Source organism: Mustela nivalis, assembly GCF_964662115.1.
Source record: "Mustela nivalis genome assembly, chromosome: 14".
Lineage (NCBI taxonomy): Eukaryota > Metazoa > Chordata > Mammalia > Carnivora > Mustelidae > Mustela > Mustela nivalis.
In genome coordinates, this window is record NC_139033.1 from 14,762,978 (window position 1) to 14,783,392 (window position 20,415).

At 57.5% G+C, this 20,415-nt stretch overlaps 1 protein-coding gene across 4 annotated transcripts in view; it reads left to right on the forward strand.

Annotated features, from left to right (window-relative positions):
* AACS (acetoacetyl-CoA synthetase) overlaps positions 1 to 20,415 on the forward strand; it is an 80,514-nt gene that overhangs the window by 33,984 nt on the left and 26,115 nt on the right. The window contains exons 11-18 of one of the 4 annotated variants that reach the window (XM_082698652.1): positions 4,182 to 4,246; positions 4,392 to 4,514; positions 7,179 to 7,292; positions 8,966 to 9,091; positions 13,349 to 13,418; positions 13,853 to 13,911; positions 14,734 to 14,936; positions 17,375 to 18,569. In XM_082698652.1, the coding sequence (XP_082554778.1) occupies positions 4,182 to 4,246; positions 4,392 to 4,514; positions 7,179 to 7,292; positions 8,966 to 9,091; positions 13,349 to 13,418; positions 13,853 to 13,911; positions 14,734 to 14,936; positions 17,375 to 17,512 (898 nt within the window). In that variant the 3' untranslated portion in view covers positions 17,513 to 18,569. Of the gene's footprint in view, positions 1 to 4,181; positions 4,247 to 4,391; positions 4,515 to 7,178; positions 7,293 to 8,965; positions 9,092 to 13,348; positions 13,419 to 13,852; positions 13,912 to 14,733; positions 14,937 to 17,374; positions 18,570 to 20,415 lie in introns of those variants that run through there. The other 3 variants (XM_082698651.1, XM_082698653.1, XM_082698654.1) reach the window with 3 other exon arrangements.

The following is a 20,415-nucleotide window of genomic DNA, read 5'->3' on the forward strand; positions in this document are numbered from 1 at the left end:
ATGCTTCTATAGTTGCTTCTATAGTTGCTGCAGGAGGGCCTCCTGCTGATGGCTAGTTTCTCGGTCGGTGACAAGCTGGGATCCTGGGGATCAGGGGCCGGCGTGGGGAAAGAGGCTGGGCCTCCCTCTCTCTGCTGGCTCCTCTCCTCGTCATCACGGGGGACAGTGTCGGGACCATTCTGGGAATGCTCTCTCTGTGGACAGATTCATCAGAACCAGTGGAAGCATCTGCCCCCTGGTGGCCCGTGGTCACCATTGGCCTAATGATCGTGGCTCCGGGAGCACCAGCACAGAAGCCGCAGAGCTCTGGGAGTCTGGAGGCCCCGGTGCTCTGAAACACGCGCCTCACTCTCAGTTTGAGTCTGTTCACGGTGGGGAGACAGAAGGAGCCACTAATGTTTTTAAATTCATGGTCATTAATATTTCAAATATAACTTTGCGCGGCCTGGGTAATATTTAAATTCTGACATTTGGCTCATAATATTGGCAAGGAAGGTTATTTCCTAATGAGACTGTTTCCAGCAAAAGGTTAATCGAATCCCTGGGAACTTAGATGACTTTAAGAGCTTTACCCTTAATACCCGGGAGCTGGGCTCCAGGTAGGGACGCCTTCTGGGGTGTGTGTGTGTGTGAGTGTGTGTGTGTGCGTGCACGCATACATTTGTGTATGTGTTTGCATGTGACACAGGTGTGCAGAGTATGTGCGTGTGTGGGCAAGAGTATATGTGTCTGCCTGTGTGGGTGAGTGTGTGCAGAGGTGTGTGCGAGTACATCAAAGTGTGTGTGTGAATACGTGTGAACAAGGTGTGGTTGTGGGTGCATGTGGCGATGGGTGCATGAGTGTGTGTGAGTGAGCGTGTATGTGTGTGTCTGAGCAGTCACAGGTGTGGGATCTGGGCCGATGTAGTGGGCATGTCCTGGGCATCTGCCTTCCAGCAGCCCTGCTGGCTCGTGCCCCAGATGCTGCCATAGACGTGGCCTTGGCCATCGGAGGGCCCCTCTGGACCTGGCCGGCAGCGTCCCTGCTCCGTTCCTGGAGGTTGGTGCAGGTCTGCATTCGGGTGGGAGCCGGGGGTGGGGTGCTTGGGAGGACTGTGGGCCTTGAACCCCTGCTCTGACTGCCAATGGCCATGGAGGGGAGCAGGTCAGGTGTGGGGGGAGACCTTCATCTGACCTTCACTTGTGCGTGCCCCCCCACTGAAAATTAAAACCAAGTTACATAAGGTCACATAAAATCCTGCGTGTCGGTGGCAGGAGGAGTGGCTTTCCCAAGCTGGACAGCAGGGTCCTTGTGGGCCATTTCAAGGCTCCTGGGTTTTTTAAATAACCTGGGCTAATGTACGAATGAAATCTTGGATGACTTTAATGTGTTGGCCCAGAGGCTTACTAACATGTCTGATAACAGAATATTTATTTTGTAGACGCAAAGTTCTTTTATTTCTTTTTTAAAGATTTTATTAATTTATTTGGGAGAGAGAGAAACCACGAGAGAGGACACGAGTGGGGAGGAGGAAGCAGACTCCTCACTGAGCTGGGAGCCCGATGGGGAGCTCCGTCCCAAGACCCTGGGATCATGGCCTGACCTGAAGGCAGACACCCAACTGACTGAGCTACCCAGGTGCCCCAATGAGGTTCTTTTAAAAGACGAATTTTCTTTGTCGTTTGGAGTGTTCTTCTGGGCTCCGGGAGTCTGGCTTGGGGAACATTTGGGTTAGAGTAGGGGCCAGAGCTCTGGGGTCTTTTGTCCAGGCTTTGCTTGTACCCAGGCCAGCCATCTGAGTTCCCCCGTGTCACCTGTCTCTGGGTGGGAGAGTTCCCGGGGGCACACTGGCCGGCTCACATGGCAGAGTGGACTTGCTGGATAGCTGTCCACCACGGTCACGTCCACACCCTGTCTGCTCCGCGCCACGTGCCCTGCCGGGCTCTGAGGCGTGCACAGCAGTGCAGTGATGGAGGTGACTTGTCCCTGCCCTTGTGGGGCTGCACGTGAATGGGGGAAGGAGGAGAGAGAAAGAAGTGCTGTTGGTGCCCTGAGGTCCGGGATTCCTCCCGAGGCTAAGGGCTCCGCGGCCTAAACCTCAGGCCTGGGGAGGGGACGCAAAACACACTCTAGGCAGAGGGATGGTGAGTGCCCGGGCCCTAAGTTGGGGCTGGGATAGGTGTGCGAGGGAAGGAGACCTCTGTGCTGTGAAAGTGAAGAGTGGATGTGGGGCTGGCTGGGGGCTGGGAGTGGAGGCTGGTCCCTCGGGGACCCTCGGGCCGACTTGGATGGTGGGGGCTTTTCTGCACGAAACGCGACACCCCTGAAATGTTTGGAGCAACACAGCCCGGGTTCGTGTATGTGAAGGCAAAGTCTTGCTCCTGAGTGGAGAATGCATTGTGGGGGGCGGGGGACGAGGGCGGTGGAGGCTGGTGGGTCTTAGGCAGATGGAGTTACCCAGGCACCGGGTGGGCGGCCTCGGAGGGGCTGTCTATGAGCCGCCCGTGGGGCATGGCGGGCGGCTCCTGTCCAGCTGGGAAGCCGCCTGGTGCTTTGTGCAGATCCCCAGCCATTATCCCTAAAAATACACAGCGCTGAGCACCCACACCAAGCTCCCGTGCTTTGCGGGCTCAGTGTGGTTTTACGCGGCTCCTGCAAGCCCTGGAGTCGGGTGGGGAGACCTTCCCATTCTTTTTTTTTTTTTTTTTTTTTGACAGAGATAGAGAGAGAGAGATCACAAGTAGGCAGAGAGGCAGGCAGAGAGAGAGGAGGAAGCAGGCTCCCCACTGAGCAGAGAGCCTGATGCGGGGCTCGATCTCAGGACCCTGAGATCATGACCTGAGCCGAAGGCAGAGGCTTTAACCCACTGAGCCACCCAGGTCCCCCGACTTTCCGGTTCTTGAGACGTACTGGCCTGTGACGCAGGTCTAGTACCTGGTTGGAGTCTCCGTGCATTGCCAAGGTCAGGGTTCACAGGGATATGGGAAGAACCACAGAGAGCCGTTGATTTCGGTGGTGGTGGGGGGCCAAGGGGATGAGCAGCAAGGGGCATGTTGCTTTGGTGTGGCTGGGGTCGGAGATTCTGGCGCTGCGGGTGGCCATTGCTCCGCCATCAGAGGCTGCAGGCGTGCCTGGTCTTCTGTGAAAATGTAGCCATTCCTGAAGGGTGACACCGTAGTGCTCAGAGGTGGTCTTGAGTTTGGGAATCATCCTGCCCGAGTTAATGCAGTAACCACAGGGGACGTGGGAGGGTTGTATACACGGCCCCCCACAGCCTCCCCTCCTGAAGCAGCCACCTCTGGGCACAGCAACCCGGGAGGTGCCTGAGGTCTAGGTTCGGGGCTTCCTGGCGGCCAGGTGCTGGTGGTGAAGAGCGGGGCCGGGAGGGACGAAGGACAGCAGGCTCGAGGGCTCCTCCCAGCCCAGCTGCCCTGGTGCTGGACAGCATGTGGCTGTCTCCCACCCAGGGGTGGGGGGATAAGGTTTTGGCTGCCCAGAGGGATGCCAAGGGGCTTTGATGTTTGCAGCCTCCTTTGGGCCTGAGAGGGAGGGCACCATTTAGTGATGGAGCTGGTCTGTTGGTCCAGGGCCGCCTGGCTGCTGGAGCCATCAGGAGCGCTTGCCCCTGGAAACGCAGCGACTTCTCCACGTGGCATTGTTCTCTGAGTGCGGACGTGGAGCAAAGGACCGTAGACTCTGAACATTCGGAACGAGAGGAGCTGCATCATTTAAGAAGTCATTTAAGTCACTTAAGAACCGGGGGTGGGTCCCGAACGCCCAGCACGCGCCCTGCTCCCACAGAAGGTCCCACCGCCCTCTGCACCTCGGCGGAAGGGGCTCATGTGGGACTGGGACTTGAGGGGTCTCGGTTTTCTGGCCTCCTTTGGTCCCCAAAGGGCAAACACCCTGCAGTTGGGAGGAGTGTGGGCGGGTGGACGAGTCGCTGTCTGTCACACGGAGCCGTGTGCTCAGGGGGCCGGGCTCCAAGCGTGTTGGGAGTCAGTGCGCCGGCCTGTCCCTGCTGAACCTGCAGTCAACACAGGTGTTTACTGAACACTAGGTATTAATTCAGCCCAGAAAAATATGTGTCTTGGATTTTGCAAACTTGCCAGAAGCAAATCACTAATTTTAAAAAGCTCTGGAGCATGGAATGTGCAAGAGCCTTGAGAGTTTCTGTTTTCTTTCCCTCCTGTGCCCTTAGCATCACCATCCTCGGAACGGGTGCCAAGTGGCTGGCCGTCCTTGAAGAGAAACAGTTGAAGCCAGGTCAGTGTGCCCCTCAGGACGCCTGGCCTCCTCCCTGCCCTGCCAGCCAAGGAGCCCAGAGCCGCCCTCTTACCTGTTTCCTGCACGCGAGCCAGAACAGGGGTGTCGGGTCTCGTTTTAATCTCTCTGTGGTTCTTCCCCCTAGTGGAAACACACAGTCTCCAGACGCTTCACACGATCCTGTCCACTGGCTCCCCTCTGAAGGCCGAGAGCTACGACTACGTCTACAAGTGCATTAAGAGCAGCGTCCTCCTGGGCTCCATCTCTGGTAGGGCTTGCGCCGTGGGGGGTCCGGGAGGAAGCAGGGGAGGTGGGGCACGACCAGGCTGGCCCCCCATGAGCGTGCACGGCCTTGGACCCGACAGGTCCGCTGCCTTGAATTTGTCCCGGGTAAACAGCAGGGCGCACATCTGTGCACGTTTGGTTCTTCTTGTTCATGATAGTTAAGTTCTAGGAAGTTGCTGAGTTAGTGACTACGGAACCATTGGGGAAGGGACACACACACACACGTATCTCGCATCAATTATGATCTTATATTCTGGAAACAACCCTTTTCTGGTAGATTCTGTTGTCTTTATCTTATGGAAGAGAAAACGAGGTTTAGGAGTGTTAACAGACTTGTCGGAGCAGCCCCCCAATGGGTGCAGTGCAGCTGGGTCCTGAGCCAGAGCCCCTTGCACTCCCTTCCCCCGCCCGTGCTCTCTCCTGGTCTTCTCTGTCGCGAGAGCCGAAGCCAGAGCAGGGCACTGCCTTGTGGCCCTGTGGCTGCGGACGTGCGTGTGGGGCGTCTCGAGATTTCCACCACTTGGCTCGTGTTCTCCGATGACCTTGAGAGCACCCTGAGTGTTGCTTCTGAGGTCATCAGTGTCCGTGAGCAGGAGCATTTGCAAATACAGAATCTGTAAGTAATAAGGATTGGCCAGGTACGAGAACAATTGTTGCAACGTTGTTTATGCTCGTTAAAAGCCAGAAGTTACCTATGTGCTGGGTAAAAGGGAATTCATTGAATAATGTGTGGTGCGTTCTGAATTTTTGCAGCTGTTAGGAGGGCTATGGTGAATATTCTTATGTAGATGGAGATGTCTTCATTGATACCGAAAGACAGTTGTGATACGTTGAGTGAGAGAAGCAGATTGCAGAGATATGTGTGGTCATTTTTGTAGATCGACAGAAGGAATATGTGGTGGCGTGTGTACACCCGTGTGTGTGTGTTTCAAGTGACTTTTTTTTCTCTTCACTTTTTCCTAACGTGAAGTTGTATGAAGACAACTTGTGCATGTTGCAGAATCTTCAGAATCCAAAAAAGAAGCAGAGTGGTGTCCACCCCGAGTGGTTTCCTCCTTCCCCCACAGAAGCCTGTGTTCGTTTCCCCTCGGGTGTCTGTATGGAGGTGGGAGAGTGTGTCTGGATGGGCTGAGACTCATTTAACTTAGGATTCACGCTGGTCCATATTTCCCCCTTAACAGCGTGACTTGTGGTTAATTTTATCTTAGCTCATCAAAATCTTGAGAGGAATTTAATTTATATTTCTGAAAGCATATCTTTATTTATTTGTTTTAAAAAATTTTATTTATTCATTTGATAGAGAGAGTCATAGAGAGAGAGAGTTATAGCGAGAGAGGGAACACAAGCAGGGGGAGTGGGAGAGGGAGAAGCAGGCTCCTCGCTGAGCAGGGAGCCCGATGCGGGGCTCAATCCCAGGACCCTGGGATCATGACCTGAGCCGAAGGCAGCTGCTTAACCAACTGAGCCTCTGAGAACATGAGGTGCCCCTGAGAACATGTCTTTAAAAGCTACTGTGTGATTTGCTTGAAGCTGGAAGCTGCCCCGACAGGCCTCTGCTTTCCTGCGGGACCCATGGCCCGAGGCTGGGGGACTTGAGCTGTTGAGGCGAGCAGGGCAGGCAAGGGTCCGGCCAGCATCTGCAAGTGGCCTTGTGACATCCCTTCTCCCTCTGGGCCTCAGTTTGCCTGCCTTAAAAGGGACGGATTGTACAGTGTGACTCCAGGGGCCTGTCCTAGCAACTGCTGCCCACCGAGTGGGTGGCTTGGGCCACTTATCTAGCGGGGTCACTCTCCTCGTGACAGGTGACATGTATAAATGTTTGCCGCCTGTGTGTCACTCTGTGAAAGCCATGAAGTCTTGGAACATAGCAGCTCTCCTTTCCTGACACAAAACACTCTTCGAGATGCTCTGGGGGAAAGGCAGGAGGCGGCTGTATGCGGTGCCCGACATGGGTTAGATGATCGTGTGGGGAGGGTCTCCAGCCAGGTGGCAGGGAGGCTCACATCCACTCCTCGGCCTCCCGGAGGACATTACCTGCCCAGAGCGCTGCGGTGCAGAAGCTTTGGGAGGTGGCCTGCTGGCTGATCTAGTGCTCTTGGACCTCGGCGTGTTTCAGCCCCTCAGCCCGGGCTGGCGCCGCAGGCGTCCCAAGGTCACCCAAGAGCATCCCACGCCTTCCTGGCACCCCAGCGTGCTTCCTGCCCGATGCGTTCTGTCTTCTGTGAGACCCGGCCTGCACGGACCCCTGGGGTGCGGCTCCTCCGGCCTCCGCAGAGGGCCTCCGTATGTGACGCATCTGCCCACGTGGTGCTGGTGAGGTTGGGCTCATGGGTGAAGCCTTCATGTCCCGTGAGCCCCAGTCTCGAATTTCACTGTGACCATGAGACGTCATTCGTTTTGTCTGTCGTCCAGCAGGAAGACTTGGTCAAAACATAAATCATCCGGACACAGGCGTTTTGCTGAAATTTCTAAATCACCTCGCTCATTTCTCCCTGCAAAGAAGCGCTAACCATCCGTGCATCTGTATCTACGGGAGAAAGAGTAGAGATCCCTCTGGGGTCTTCCTCCCTGGGTGTTCACCAGTCAAAACCAAAGCTGTTCATCTCAGGTCTTCTGAATTCTGCCTCTCCTTTCCCTTTGTTTGCAGGGGGCACCGACATCATCTCCTGCTTCATGGGCCAGAATTTTTCTGTTCCTGTCTACAGAGGGGAGATTCAGGCCCGGAACCTGGGCATGGCCGTGGAAGCCTGGAACGAGGAAGGTGATGGCGTCGCTCACTGCCTTTCTTTCTGTTTCTGGGCGTGACCGGTAGCTCGGGAGCTCTCGGATGTGTAACCTCCCCGAGAGGGGTGGCCCAGCTCACGTGCAGACTGGGGTCCTTCTAGGTGCCCACTGGGCTCCTTGTCCCCCGTCCCCTCCGGCCTTCCTGCCTGAGAAGTCAGTGTCGGGCCGGAGCACAGCAGTGTGTTCAGGAGCGGCAGGAGGGCTGTTGCTCCCCCAGCATCCAAAGCCCGGAGATGCTGCTCAGGCAGCCCCGCTGTCCTGCTCCTGTGACCCCCTGACCTTGACACGGACCCAGTGAGGGAGCCGGGGTGTTGGCCTCTGACGGTGTCAGGATGAGCTTTTGCTCTATAGCCTGTTGGTGGCCGTTGATAAATGAGCAAAGCCTGTTTGTGTCTCTAGCACCAAACAGGGCCTAGCCTGGCGTGTGGTGTGTGCACTGTGCAAATTTGCCCTGCAGCCACCATTATTTTAGCCTGACAGAGTGCATGGGGAGTCTGGGTGAGGAGGAGGGAGAGACATCAGCCGTGGTGGCCCCGTCAGGTTAGGGGCTGGAAGCCTGGAGACCACGGGAAGGATTCCTCCCTCTCCAGTTCATGGGAAATATTGCCAGAGACCTTTCTGAAAATCGATTCTGACTTTCAGAAGAGGACTTTTCCTGGTGCTCGCAGAGCTTCTCGGCCCCATATGTCTATTTTCTTCCCCATCGTCTGAACCATTTCTTTGGGTCCTGGTCACTGCTGCATTCTCTGGCCTGGTTGGGGGAGGTGCTCCTGGCAGAGAGAAACTGACGGCCCATCTCTGCAGCTCCCAGCTGTCTGTCTGTCGCCTCTCTGGGGGGTTCGGTGGGATGGGAGGAGCTAGGTGATGGGGGAGGAAATGGGGAACCCCAGGAGCCCCCGTGGGCGCCCGTGGAATGGTGACTTCTCAGTGCCAGTCCTGCGCTGTCACAGTGTGGAAGGTGCTGGGTAAAGGGACCTGCTCCCTGGGAGGGTTGCTGTGCTGCCCTCTCCTCGGCCTCCACAGCCTCTGCGGTGCCCGGGGCCGGAGACCGGGCGCCCTGTGGGAGCAGGTGGGACTCGGAGCGACTCAGTTAGCCTGCAGATTGGGAGTAATGAAGAGAGGTAGGGACCGCGTGGTGCAGGGATTCTACTCCTGGGAGAAGCACTGGCGCATACGAGCGAGGAGAGGCGTGCGAGTGGGTTTGTCGCCGCGTGTTCGCGGTAGGGAACAGAGTCGGGAACATACAGAGCTCGTCCTCCAGAGGAATAAATGGCCGCGATCGCACGTGGACAGTTACAAGCAGTGAAAACGAGTGTGCTGGCGCGGCGTATAGTGGACGAGCGAGGCGCCCCAAGCCCACACTGGGAGAGCCGAGCGGGGTGCGGGGTGCACACAGCATGAGGCCGTGGGCGCAGTTTGGAGACACGCGGGATGACTTGGCTGTTCGGAGCCGTGTCTCGATGGCGTGAACGTATTAATACACGTGTGGGGAAAATCAGTTCCCTTTAGAAGAGAGGTTTGGGGGGGCGTGGGTCCGGAGGGAAGGTCGCTGGGGTCGGTCCCAAGTACATGGTGTAGGGGATGGGGAGCGTGTGCGCCAGGGTACGTGCTGCTGCGTGTGCTCAGGTTAGTCTCTCCTTCCCGGAGCAGGACAGGCAGTGTGGGGGGAGAGCGGCGAGCTGGTGTGCACCAAGCCGGTCCCCTGCCAGCCCACGCACTTCTGGAACGACGAGAACGGGACCAAGTACAGGAAGGCCTATTTCTCCAGATTCCCAGGTAGGCCCGGCGGTGGGGGATGCGGAGGGAGCCGCCCACACTCCCTCTGGGCTGGGCCTTCGGGTCTGGTTCTGCCCGCACCCCACCCCCACCCCCCACGCCCGTGAAGCTGCTCACGGCTCCTTCCACCAGGGGGCGGGGATGCGTGGGGATCCGGATCTTGTCCCTTCCGCTTGGAGCCATCATGTGAAACTGGCGTCTGGTTAGCTTCTACTTCCTTACGGTTTGTTGATTTGAGAGAGAAAGGGAGCACGTGAGCAAGCCGACCCTTGCTGAGTGCAGAGGACCTGCGTGGAAACCACGAGTCAGATGCTGAACAGGCTGAGCCCTGGTGGGGTTGCTTTCTGCTTAGCTGGCCTCTGTGTGCAGAGCCCCTGGGCTGCAGGTGCGGCTGCCGGGGGCCGGCACGAGCCCCAGTACGAGCCCCGGTTTGCCTGTGGGAGGGCTGTGGGCTGCACGCTTACCCAGGACCGCCGGTTCAGATGGAAGCGGCGTGTTCAGGAGGAATCTGGCTTGGGCCTCCTCCTCTCCGCTGGGCACGCACCCTCACCCAGTCCTCATGGAGGTCTTGGAGGAGGAGCACGTTGGGGGTGGGATGCTCCGCAGCCCGCTTGTCACTCTCACACAGACCGACACCCTCGCGTTTCATCTTCCGAGTGGCGCCTTGCCCCGGAGCAGGGAAGTGTTTCATTTCAAGCTCTGACTCCCGTCTCCATCTGTCCTTCGTTCATAAGCAGCCTCGAGTTCTCACAGCTGTCTGAGTCACAGTTTAGTAAGCCCTCTGTCCCAGAGCGGTGTTCTCCGTCTTGCTTGCTTCCGTCTCCAGAAAGATCATTTGGTTTTGCGGTAACGGTTCATGGAGGATCAGAGAAGGGCAGGTGGCCGGCAGGAGCAGAACTCGCCGTGGACCCCTCCCGTCTCTCCCCCTGGCCTTGCGTGTTTACACGTCCCATGTGAAAACCACTGTATCTGGCATCGCAACCCCACGTGGGCGTCGGAGGAGCGCCCCAGATGTGGCATAGCCTCCTGGGTACCTGCCACGCGTGAGCCCCGCCTTGGATCCCGCCAGCGTGCGGCTGTCCAGACGGAGTGAGGCAGCATAGAGGGAGCTAATGTAGAGAGAAATGTTCCTCAGGTGACCCTGAAGGACAGGGCAGGACCTCCTGTCGTAGAGAGGCCAAAAGGAGTAGAAAGAACCTCAGTGGGAGAATCTGTCTTAAAAATCCATCTCTGTCTCCTGCAGTACGGCTCACTGGTCTTTGGAAGCTGTGTTTCCTCTAACTTATCGTATATACAGTCAACAGGATAAATGTCTCTCAGGATTGATTTCAGAGCCTTTCCTTTCCCTCCCTCTCTCCCTCCCTTCCTTCCTTCTTTTTCTGAACTTCCCTCTTGGAGAAAACGAGTATTGTGACCTGTTTTATTGCCATTTCCATTTTTGCCTTGGCTGCCAGGAAGCTCGGAGCAGAAATCATTGCTTGTTTGCAGCAGTCCTCTTACCCCCAGGGCAGGGTTTCTGATTCTCTTGAAAGAATCTCATTATGTAATCGGGTTTATAAGTAGTTTCTCAGATACTTTCTGGGAGTAGGTGGGAGATGTGTGAACCAGTGCGGGAAGAGGAAGGCAGGTAAGATAATGGAACTCTGAAGCCCTTGGTCGTGGACCGGAGGAACGCAGGTGGAACCTGACTGTCCATGTTGTCCTGGGAGATTCTGACACTGTATTGGAATTAGTGTTGAGGGAAACAGCTGGAGGCCAAGGTTGTCGTTCCTGGAGCAGCAAGCAAACTCACATAGTTAGGCCAGGTGAAAACGTAAGCAGGCGGTGATATCCAAGACATTAGTAAGCGAAAAGAAGAAGTTCAGCGCAGAGGGAACAGTATCTCTTTGTGTAAACTTTTAAAAGGAAGTATGTGTGTGCAAGTGTGTGAATAAATCCACGACAAAGGGTTATCTGTGTGGGCGAATTATGAGCTGTTTTGCTTTTCTTTATATCTTATAATTTTTAAAAACCTAGTAAAAATTTAAAGAGACTTTAAAAGTGGACTGAAGAAAGACTTAGACTCTTCTGATTCTACAAAGCAGTGATTTCAGCTCCGAGTTTCCTGGCAGCCAAGACAAAAAGGGAAATAAAATGGGTATGGATGAGTGTAGGGGCCACATTTCCACTCGGGAGCCAAGCACACACATCAACTGTTGGGACTTTGAACTTGGACATGGAGACAGCCAGAGGTTCCCTCAGCCCGCATCAGCAGAAGAGCTCAAAGCGGAAGGAGACTCCGAGTCATAACTCACGGAGCCCTCGGTCCTCCCATAAGAGAAGCGTGTGTGGGTGTGCAGTTTATTCACGATGGTGTCTTTGCAGACGTGGACAGCTGTGCTGTTGTTCTCTCTATACAAAGACACATGCTTACCTAGATTTCCTGCAGGAGGAAAGCAAGAGCAAGGCTGGGTCTCTCCCTTTGCGCTGCGTGCGGTCGCTGAAACAGGGTGGAAGGAGCCAGTGCTCTGCTGGCCCCGGGCGCGGGAACCCGCAGGGAGCCTGCATTCCTGCGCCGTGACAACCTGGCGGCAGAGCCACCAGCCCCGTGAGAATCCTTCCTCCCAACTTCACGTTGTACGAGGCGGCAGTGCTGCATTTTATTTTCACAAATGACAATTCCTTCAGGGTGCCTTTGCGTCTTGCGTTTTGTCTTCATTTCCGGGGTCTCGCATTCATGATCAAACTCCTGGGAAAGCCGGCTCTGCCCGGCCCAGACTCTGTGTCGGTCGGGCGCCCGGTCCCCAGATGAGAAAGGACCCGTGGAGGGGGTGGCCCTGCGGCTGCGTCCCCAGCCCTGTCCCCTGGGACGGCGTTCGGAGCAGCTGTCGGATGTGCTTCTGCAGAAACCTGGCGTATCACTCGCAGTCCTGGGAATGATCTGTTCCTGTTTGTGTACCCGAGTCTTTCACGAGTCCTGTTAGGAGGAAGGGGTTTCTCTCTTCAGCTAGGGGAGGAGGGAGAGGGACCCGGAGGCCTATAGTTCTCTTTTGTATCAGAAAAAAGGAGCCCCGGAGTCCTTCCGTTCCCTAACTGCCTCCCAGGGACCACACTCCCTGCAGACGGACAGACGTCCTGGCCTTCAGCTGGGTCTGCACCTGGGCGGGAGCCTCCGTCGCTGCTCGTGCGGTCTGGTCATGACTGTGAACGAGCCGGGGAATAAGCGCAAGGTCTCGTCACGGTGGCGCCTCCCGGGCAGGTGCGGGCGGATGGGGTTCGCGCCTCCAGCATTGCGGGGGAGGAGGTCCTCTCTGTGAAGGCCCCGAAGCTGGTTTTATTTGATATTTTCCCTTTCTGGGCCGCAGGGACTCGGGCCCCATTTCAGGAGGCCAGGCTGCCCCTGGGGAGGTGACTTCCGGGTGGCCGCAGAGCTGGCGGGATGTGCTCCTGGTCGTTCACACCCGTTTGGCCTCCGAGTGTGCGGCTGGTCACGGGTCACTGCCTTGGGCGGCAGGAGGAAGCTTCTGGCCGCTTTAATTGCTCCCTTGACAATTCCGCTGAGGCATGACTTCTCTTTCCTGCTCCTGGAGGATGTGGCTGAGGCTCAGGCTATTAGCTCTGCTGTGTCCGGACGAGGGCCTCCCCGGGAATGCCACCAGCCCAGGCCTCGACTGTCCGCCGGGCCACACGGGGTTGGCACAGATGATCAGTCACCTCTGATCCCTGCCCCTCCACCCCGTTCCTCTGCCTTCCGTGTCGCCCGCGGTTTACCAGCTAGGTAGCTCTGTGCACATGGCTCGTGCCTTACCTTGGGTCTCCGTTAGGAGCCTGCCTCTGGTCGTGGTGCTTCTGTTCCGTTCCAGGGGTGGGCCCAGCCCCTCCAGACCTGCCCCCTCAGCTCTCCCAGACCACCCTGACTTCCTAAAGTGGCTTCAGTCAGGCCTGCTCCCAAAGCTCCCACTGACCGTCCCCCGCCCCCTCTCGCACCCTCACTGCCAGGGCTGGTCCCCACCCTGTGAATTCCTGAGGCCCTTGTGGGTGCCCAAAGGAGTGACGTTCTCTTGCATGCTGGTGCGTGTCAGAACTGGGCGCTCAGTGGCCCCTGCTAGATGCTGTGCTCCTGGGGGCAGGGATGGGCTAATCCACTTTTACCCCGGGCCCCAGCCCCGTTCCGTACCTGTTTGATGAACCTCCTGTTGCTGTCATGCCTGCCGTGGGCGTCTGTCCAGGCAGGACCCCTTCTCCTTGGGGTGACTGAGCCCCTCTGCTTCCCTGCAGGTGTCTGGGTGCACGGTGACTTCTGCAGAATCAACCCCAAGACGGGGGGCATCAGCATGCTGGGCCGGAGGTGAGGGGTCTTCAGACAGCTTCTCTTCCCAGGAGCCCCCTTTGCCAAAGCATCCGAGCAGGGACAGGGGGCATTCCGTGTTGGCTCCCTGGGGGCCGGGTCTGGGCCTGATCCACATTCCTGGGCCCCAGCATGGGGTAGTGGGTCTGTGGCAAAGGTGTGTCCGTCCTCCGTAGCAACAGCCCTTCCAGAACACCTGTACAGGTGGGAAGGGGCAGGGAGGTGACAGGTGTTTCCACACAAAGGGGACTCCCTTGTTGTCTGGCTTGGAGTTTAGAGAGAGGGGACCGGTAGGGATAAGGAGCAAGGGGAGGGAGGCTTCATGACGGGGCCCAGTGTTGCCGTGGGGAAAGGGGGTGATGCCTCCCCACCGTCCCCGGGTGACGTGCCTCACTCAGGAACGGCTGTGTGTTCATGACCTTGTCTCTTCCCAGCGACGGCACACTCAACCCCAACGGAGTGCGATTTGGCAGCTCGGAAATCTATAACATTGGTAAGTGTTTCACTTTCTCCTGAATTATTCTCGGGTCATCCAGGAAGGAAGGAGGGTGTGCCCCAGAGCCCTCTTTCCAGAGAGCCTGCCTTTTGGCGCTAACTCCAGTCTGTTTGCCTCAGTGGTGAGAATGGACATTTGTGAACGTGTCCTTCTTTCCAGAACATACCTTGTCCACACTGCTCATGGCTGCAAAGCCTCAGAGGCCCATTCCTGTTCCATTACATTTTATCTTCACAGTGAGCAACCTTGGCTTGCTTAATTATGTCCTCTCTGTATGGGTGAAGGAGAAGCACAGAGAGGTTGGGATTGCTCGAGGTCCCACAGCGCCGTTCAGGACGCCATATAAAGACGGTGGGCCTCGCAGCCGCACAGTAGAGTCAACCGTGGGCCTTCAAAGTGCTCCACGCAGGTCCCGAGGTCAGCCTCCCTGGGAGGTGGCGTCCTACTGATGTCACACCAAGATTGTCGGAGCCAGGCCGGAGTCCTGCTCCCCCTGCCTTGAGCCTTTGTCCCTCCTTGCAGCGGGGTCCCCACCACAGGCACTTGCTTCCTATTTATCTTTAAATCGGCGTGTAGTGGAGCCGGGGAGGCCTGTGTTTGGCTTCCTATAAACACGTTGACCACTGCAGTTCAAGCCACAGCTCTTGACTCCCCGCCGGAGACGGGCGCTCTCCTGCGTGCTCCCCTGGAGGGTCTCTTCCCGGGAGGGTGGGGGAGAGGCGGCCGTGCCCATCAGGCCCGGGGGGCTGGCCTCCCCCTCCCTGCTAGCTGGCCGTGGCGGGCGCTGTGAGCGCGTGTTCCCTTCCCCTGTGTCTCCAGTGGAGGCCTTCGAGGAGGTGGCAGACAGCCTCTGCGTCCCCCAGTACAACAAGGACGGGGAGGAGAGGGTGCTTCTCTTCCTGAAGATGGCTTCCGGCCACTCGTTCGGGCCCGAGCTGGTGAAAAGCATCCGTAACGCCATCCGCGTCGGCCTGTCTGCACGGCATGTGCCCAGCCTCATCCTGGAGACCAAGGGCATCCCGGTAGGTCCTGCCTCCCGGGCCGGGGGACCAGAGCGCTGGCATCTCCCCGAGAGCCGCGCACGCGGGGACTCATCCAGGAGCTTGTTCTGCTTTATATATAGTTTGTCTCTGTTGCCTGGCAACCCCATCTTTCCCCCCCAACATCTCTCTCTTTCTCTCCTTTTTTTTTTTTTAACCCTTCCTGAATTGCATTTAAAGTAACTTCTGCTAAAGTACCTGTGTTCGGAGGCCAGGCAGGCCCGGTCCTGCGCACCCAGCCAGCTTTCCCCCAGTGTGGTGCTGCTGTGTTCTTGAAATTATTAATGAGAAAATTAATTTTAACTTTTTAAAGAGCCGCTGGGGTGCCGTTGCTCTTGCCTTTTAATTTTAAGTTTCGCCCGTGGAAAGAAGAGTCGAAGCTATTTAGAGGCGCATCCCCAGAAAGCTGCCTCCCCTTCCACTCTGTTTAGGTTCTGAGTGGGGGAGGAGGGGCGCCCAGACTGGATCTCAGCCTCAGCTGGGACTGCTGACACGCGGACGGCAGCCGAGAGGGGAGGCTGCCGTGTGCACATGCACGCGTGTGTGCACAGACGAGCCAGGCTGTACAGAAGCCGGCGGATCGTGGTTCTCTGACGGGGAGATGGGGCAGAGCATGACCGGGCCCCTGCGGGAGCACAGCTCTGATGCTGTCCTGAGCAGGGCCCAGACTTCTGTACACACGCTTCTTTTAAATATTGATTATGCACAGGAAGGGTCCCAAGCTTGGGACTAGGCTCTCTGTCTCTCTTGGTTGGTGACTCCCGGCGACTCTGTGGACGGTGGCTCCCACGGGGGGGATGGCACTTCTCGAGTCTGTGACACTTACTGCCTTCTGATGAGGGCCTAAGGCTTTTCTTTGGGGAACCAGTTCTGTCTGCTTCTGGAACATTCTGGAGTATGAGAGTTTGATTTTCCCCTTGGCTTTCTTTTGTTGAAACGGGACATCTGTCCTTTGTTACGGGAAGGGTTATTCCCCAACTGTCTGTGGTCATGAGGTTAGTGACACGGTTTATTTGAGAGATACAGGAAGTGGTGGCCCGTCTTTCTGTCCTCAGCGTGGCTCTCAGGTCGCTATCAGCTCCCACCCTCCGCAGGCGCTGTCTCTTCTGTCTGGTTGGGCTGGGAAGTCACTTTGAGGGTTCCCTAAGATTTTTTGAGGCCCTTGTGTTTCCAGAGCCTCCTGATCTGAACTGATGGATTGGGTAGGCCCTGTGTGTCACGTGCTGGGGTGAGGGTGACCCGGCCAAGAAGACTGGGGGGCACTTGGGGCATTGTGAGGCTGGCAGGCCCCAGGCAGGCACGACCGCCCCAACTGGTCACATCTTTTCCCCACTCACAGTTGAGACGCCTGTCCCATACCGACGGGAGGCAGCATGGTGTGTGTGCCCCAGGGAGGCCCGAGCCATAGCCCCAGGGGTGGGGGGTGGGGGGGGTCCTCTGCCTCCCGCCACCCTCTTCACAGGGGGAAGCGGTAGTGGGATTGCATCTGAATCACGGCCTTCTTTCTTTTGTCAACCAGTGGAAGATATAAATTATTAGCTCCCCTGAGCCATTCTTGGGGCTTTTGTGTAAAGCTTCCAAGCCCATACAGCATGTGAGACTCTCGCGTTCCTGGCCGAGAGGGGCTGACACCCCAGTGACAGGCAGTCCCTGGGAAGCTAGCGCTTAGGTCCTTAATTAGTTCACACGTCGCCTGAGTTTCTCAAATGAATGAATTTTAATTACATCTCAGGTTGAAAAAAAAAATCATGCCCGTGGAGGAGAGAACAGGGCACTGCCGTTCTGCTAAAGGGCTCTGTCCTTGAGTCCCCTGGCCCCTGGACACCTGCACTGCCACCAGAGGCCTGCAGGGAGTGAAGGCGGCACATGCGGGCCACAGGTTTTAGGGGGAGCTTTGCACATTTGGAAGGAGTCTGACTGCCCCATCCCACCCTGACGAATGGTTCTGAGGACAGATTTGGGGAGAGCTTGGTGAGGCTTGTGGACGAAGCTCACTGGCCATGTGATTGTGACGAGGTGGTGGGAAGCCAGCTCACTGCTGACGTGCTGGTGATGGCCTGATTTTATGGTGCAGAGAAGGCTCGTGAAGTCAGTGGCGCTGACAAAAAAGAGACAGTCTGACAGTGAGGCCCTTGCTGGAGCTGTCCGTGTGTGAGCCCCGTGAGCCCCCTTGCAGGGAGAGGCGCTGGGGCCCCCGTCTCCCTCGAGGAGGCCAGTGGGGCCTCGGGAATCAGCCCACAGTCCCCAGACGTGGTGGCCCGCATGCTCACTGCGGTGGAAGGCCCCCTCCGCGGGCACAGTGCGGGGTGGGCTCCAGGGGGGATCGTTCCGCCCGCGGTCTGGACTGCCCGGCCCCGAGGGCCCCGGGCTGTTCCCCGCTCGAGGCCCAGCTCCCTCCTTGTTTCCTCCGCCCTGTGCAGTACACCCTCAACGGCAAGAAAGTGGAAGTGGCCGTGAAGCAGATCATCGCTGGAAAAGACGTGGAGCACCGAGGGGCCTTCTCGAACCCCGAGGCCCTAGATTTGTACCGGGACATCCCCGAGCTGCAGGACTTCTGAGTCGGCCCGGCTTGCTCGGCACCTGCCACGTGCGTCTGTGCTCTGACTTTCGTGGGGTCGAGACCTTACTTTGGGAAGGCAAGTGTCTGCGGGCTGGGGGAAGCGTCGTGTCCGGGCCGCAGTCGCGTCTGGTGGCTTCCCGACCTCTTCCTGGACTGTGTGCTGACCTTCAGAGGCCAAAAAGGAGCATTTGGTTGTGTGTGTGGTGAGGCTTGGAGAGTGTGTGTCTTTGTACAAGTGTTCTTGCACGCACCATGCCTCGAGGAGCCGGGGTTGGCCTGTGCGTGGACCGTCGTGGCTGACAGCTATGGTCAAGGCCACGGCCACGCCCCTCGCTGGCAGCGGCGCCCTCTGAGGAGCCATCTTGCCTTCAGCCTCGCGCCTGTCGTCCCTTTATGCCTTCAGGTGTGAATCTGTGTCTCCCTCTTACGTGGGTCTCCTGGCTCTGGCCCTTGGGGCCTGGCTGTCCGCTGTGACACGTGGCCCAGCGCTCCTGCAGGTCCTGGTGCAGCTACCTGTCGTGCCCGCCCGATGGCACCGCCGGCCAGCAGAGGCTCCCGCGGGACCACACGTGGCTTTTGTGCTTCAAAGGGGTTTCCTTATTTCATGGACTTCGAGTGGCTTAAAAATATTGTAACGTTTATTATCTGGTGTGTGTGGGTGTGAGACAACTGGACGTCCGCCCTATGGGGTGGCCTCACTCTCGGGGCGCCGGCAGGCCATCAGGGCGGCGGGCACGGGTCCTCCCGAGTCGCAGCTGCCTGGCCTCAGGGGACACGGCCTGGCTGCTCCTCCCCCCGGGGGCTCTCGGGACCTCGCGTGGAAGCGGTGTTCCCAGCAGCTGTAAATCGAGTCACGGGTTCATTCGCTGGGCGGTTCGTATGTGTTCTCAGTTCAGCACGTTAACGAGTTCCTGTAATCCTGATGTTTGTTTTTGTATTTTTAAAAACAGCACAATGAAAACCTGTTTTGAATCCCTTTTCTTCTGGATTATAAAAACACAGGGGGAAGGCGCTAGGGGGAATTTATGCAATAAACGTCTCTCTGTATATACGTATCTGTGCAGACACCTGTGCGTGTGCGGCGTGTTGGAGTTTCCTCTGGACCGGTGACTGGATCCGCGTCCAAAGGTGCTTGTGTTGTGGGGGCCGTGCCCCGGGGGGATGTTTGGCTACAGGGGTGGGGCATTCCCGGGCCCTGGGCATTTAGCAACGGTTCCCAGTGACTGAGAGGCCAGCTCCCCAGAGAGAGGCCCATCCTTGCCCTGCGCTCCCTCATGGTTCCAAGCAGCCGGGTACCCGGATAGCAACCCATGTCATTGTAAGAGCCATGCGTCCCTGGGAGAGTGTTGCAGAATCCAGGCTTTGCCCGGGAAGAAGGGCTGCTTTTTCTCCCTTCTGGGGGATGGTGGAGGCAAGCGTGTGTCCGGGGCCTGGGTGGTAGTTGCACTACACTGTCCTCTGTCTGTAGCTGCCCCGCCTCTCACCTCCCGTTGTGTTCCCGGCAGGAAGCTGGAGGAAGTGACAGGTGGTCTGGGTGAGGGGCAGAAAGGCCCCCCCTCAGCTCAGGTCATGATCTTGGGGTCCTGGGATCGAGCCCCGCATCGGGCTCTCTGCTCCGCGGGGAGCCTGCTTCCCCCTCTCTCTCTGCCTGCCTCTCTGCCTACTTGTGACCTCTCTCTCTCTCTCTGTGTCAAATAAATAACTCTTTTAAAAAAACAGAAAGAACGAAAGAGAGAAAGGCCCCCCTCTCTGATCTGCCCCCTTGTCATCAGCCAAACAGTGGCTCTTCTGGAAATCCCACCCTGTGCGGCTCTGCTGGTACCTAAGTGACCAGAAGTGGGCCACACGGCCATCCCCAGCGGCAAGGGCATCCGGACATCTGAACGTTTTTAAACAGGACCTGTCACCTTTTTCATATTTGTTTTTTGTTGCTGTAACAAATTACCATGAACTCAGTGGCTTAAAACACAAATTTATTACGGTGGCTGGAAGCCTGACGCAGATCTCGCCAAGCTATAGTCAAGGTGCACTGGCTGTGTTCCTCCCAGAGGCCCCGAGGAGAGTGTCTCCCTTGCCTTTTCCATCTTCCGGAGGCGCCCTCCCCCGTGGCTGCTGGCTCCTGCCTCCATCCCCAGAGCTGCAGGGCCGCCTGCCTCCCGCTTGCACACAGAAGCCCTCTGTGATCACGTCGGCCCCGCTCCGGTAATCCGGGATCCTTGCCCTATCTTCACATCTGTTGATTCGCACACTCACTTACCTATGCCGCCTTAAATCTCCTGGCCGCAGAACCCCACCTCTTCCCGGGGCGTGTTGGGGGCTCTACTCGGCCTCCCGCGCTTTGCAAACACAGTGGGGTCCTGCTGGTGAGGAGGACGGGAGAGCCGCCATCAGAAGCTGTGAGCTCTGTGCTGGAGCCGCTGGGTGGTTGGGACCCCTGGCTGTTGACTGACCCTGGGCTCAGCTTGTCCCCCTACTGTGGGCCTGGCTGCTAGCCTCCCTCCCGGGACTCGGGCTCCACCCCACTGGGGGCTCGGAGCCCACATCAGACTGTTCCAGAGGTGTTGTTAAGACTTAACTGCTGTGCCTTTTGAGTTGCAGCAAGACCCCCCCGGGGCTGGCCAAGCCCACACTTCCGTGTTAATACGCTGCGCTGGACAGCTTCATTAATGAGAGACAGATGGTCTGAGCGACTGCCATCGAACCCCGTGGTGCTGGCTCTCCCACGATGTGCCTTGGCCCCGGCGTTGCCCTGAAAGCACCTGCTGATCAGTGGCTTTCCCTTTGTGATGCCTGCAGGTTGTACCCCCCGGTCTCCTTCCCAGCCTCCTCCCGGTTCCCCAGCACACCTGACCCCGACCTCGCCAGCAGCACGGGGACCTGCAGTGCCACCTGGCTAGGGGC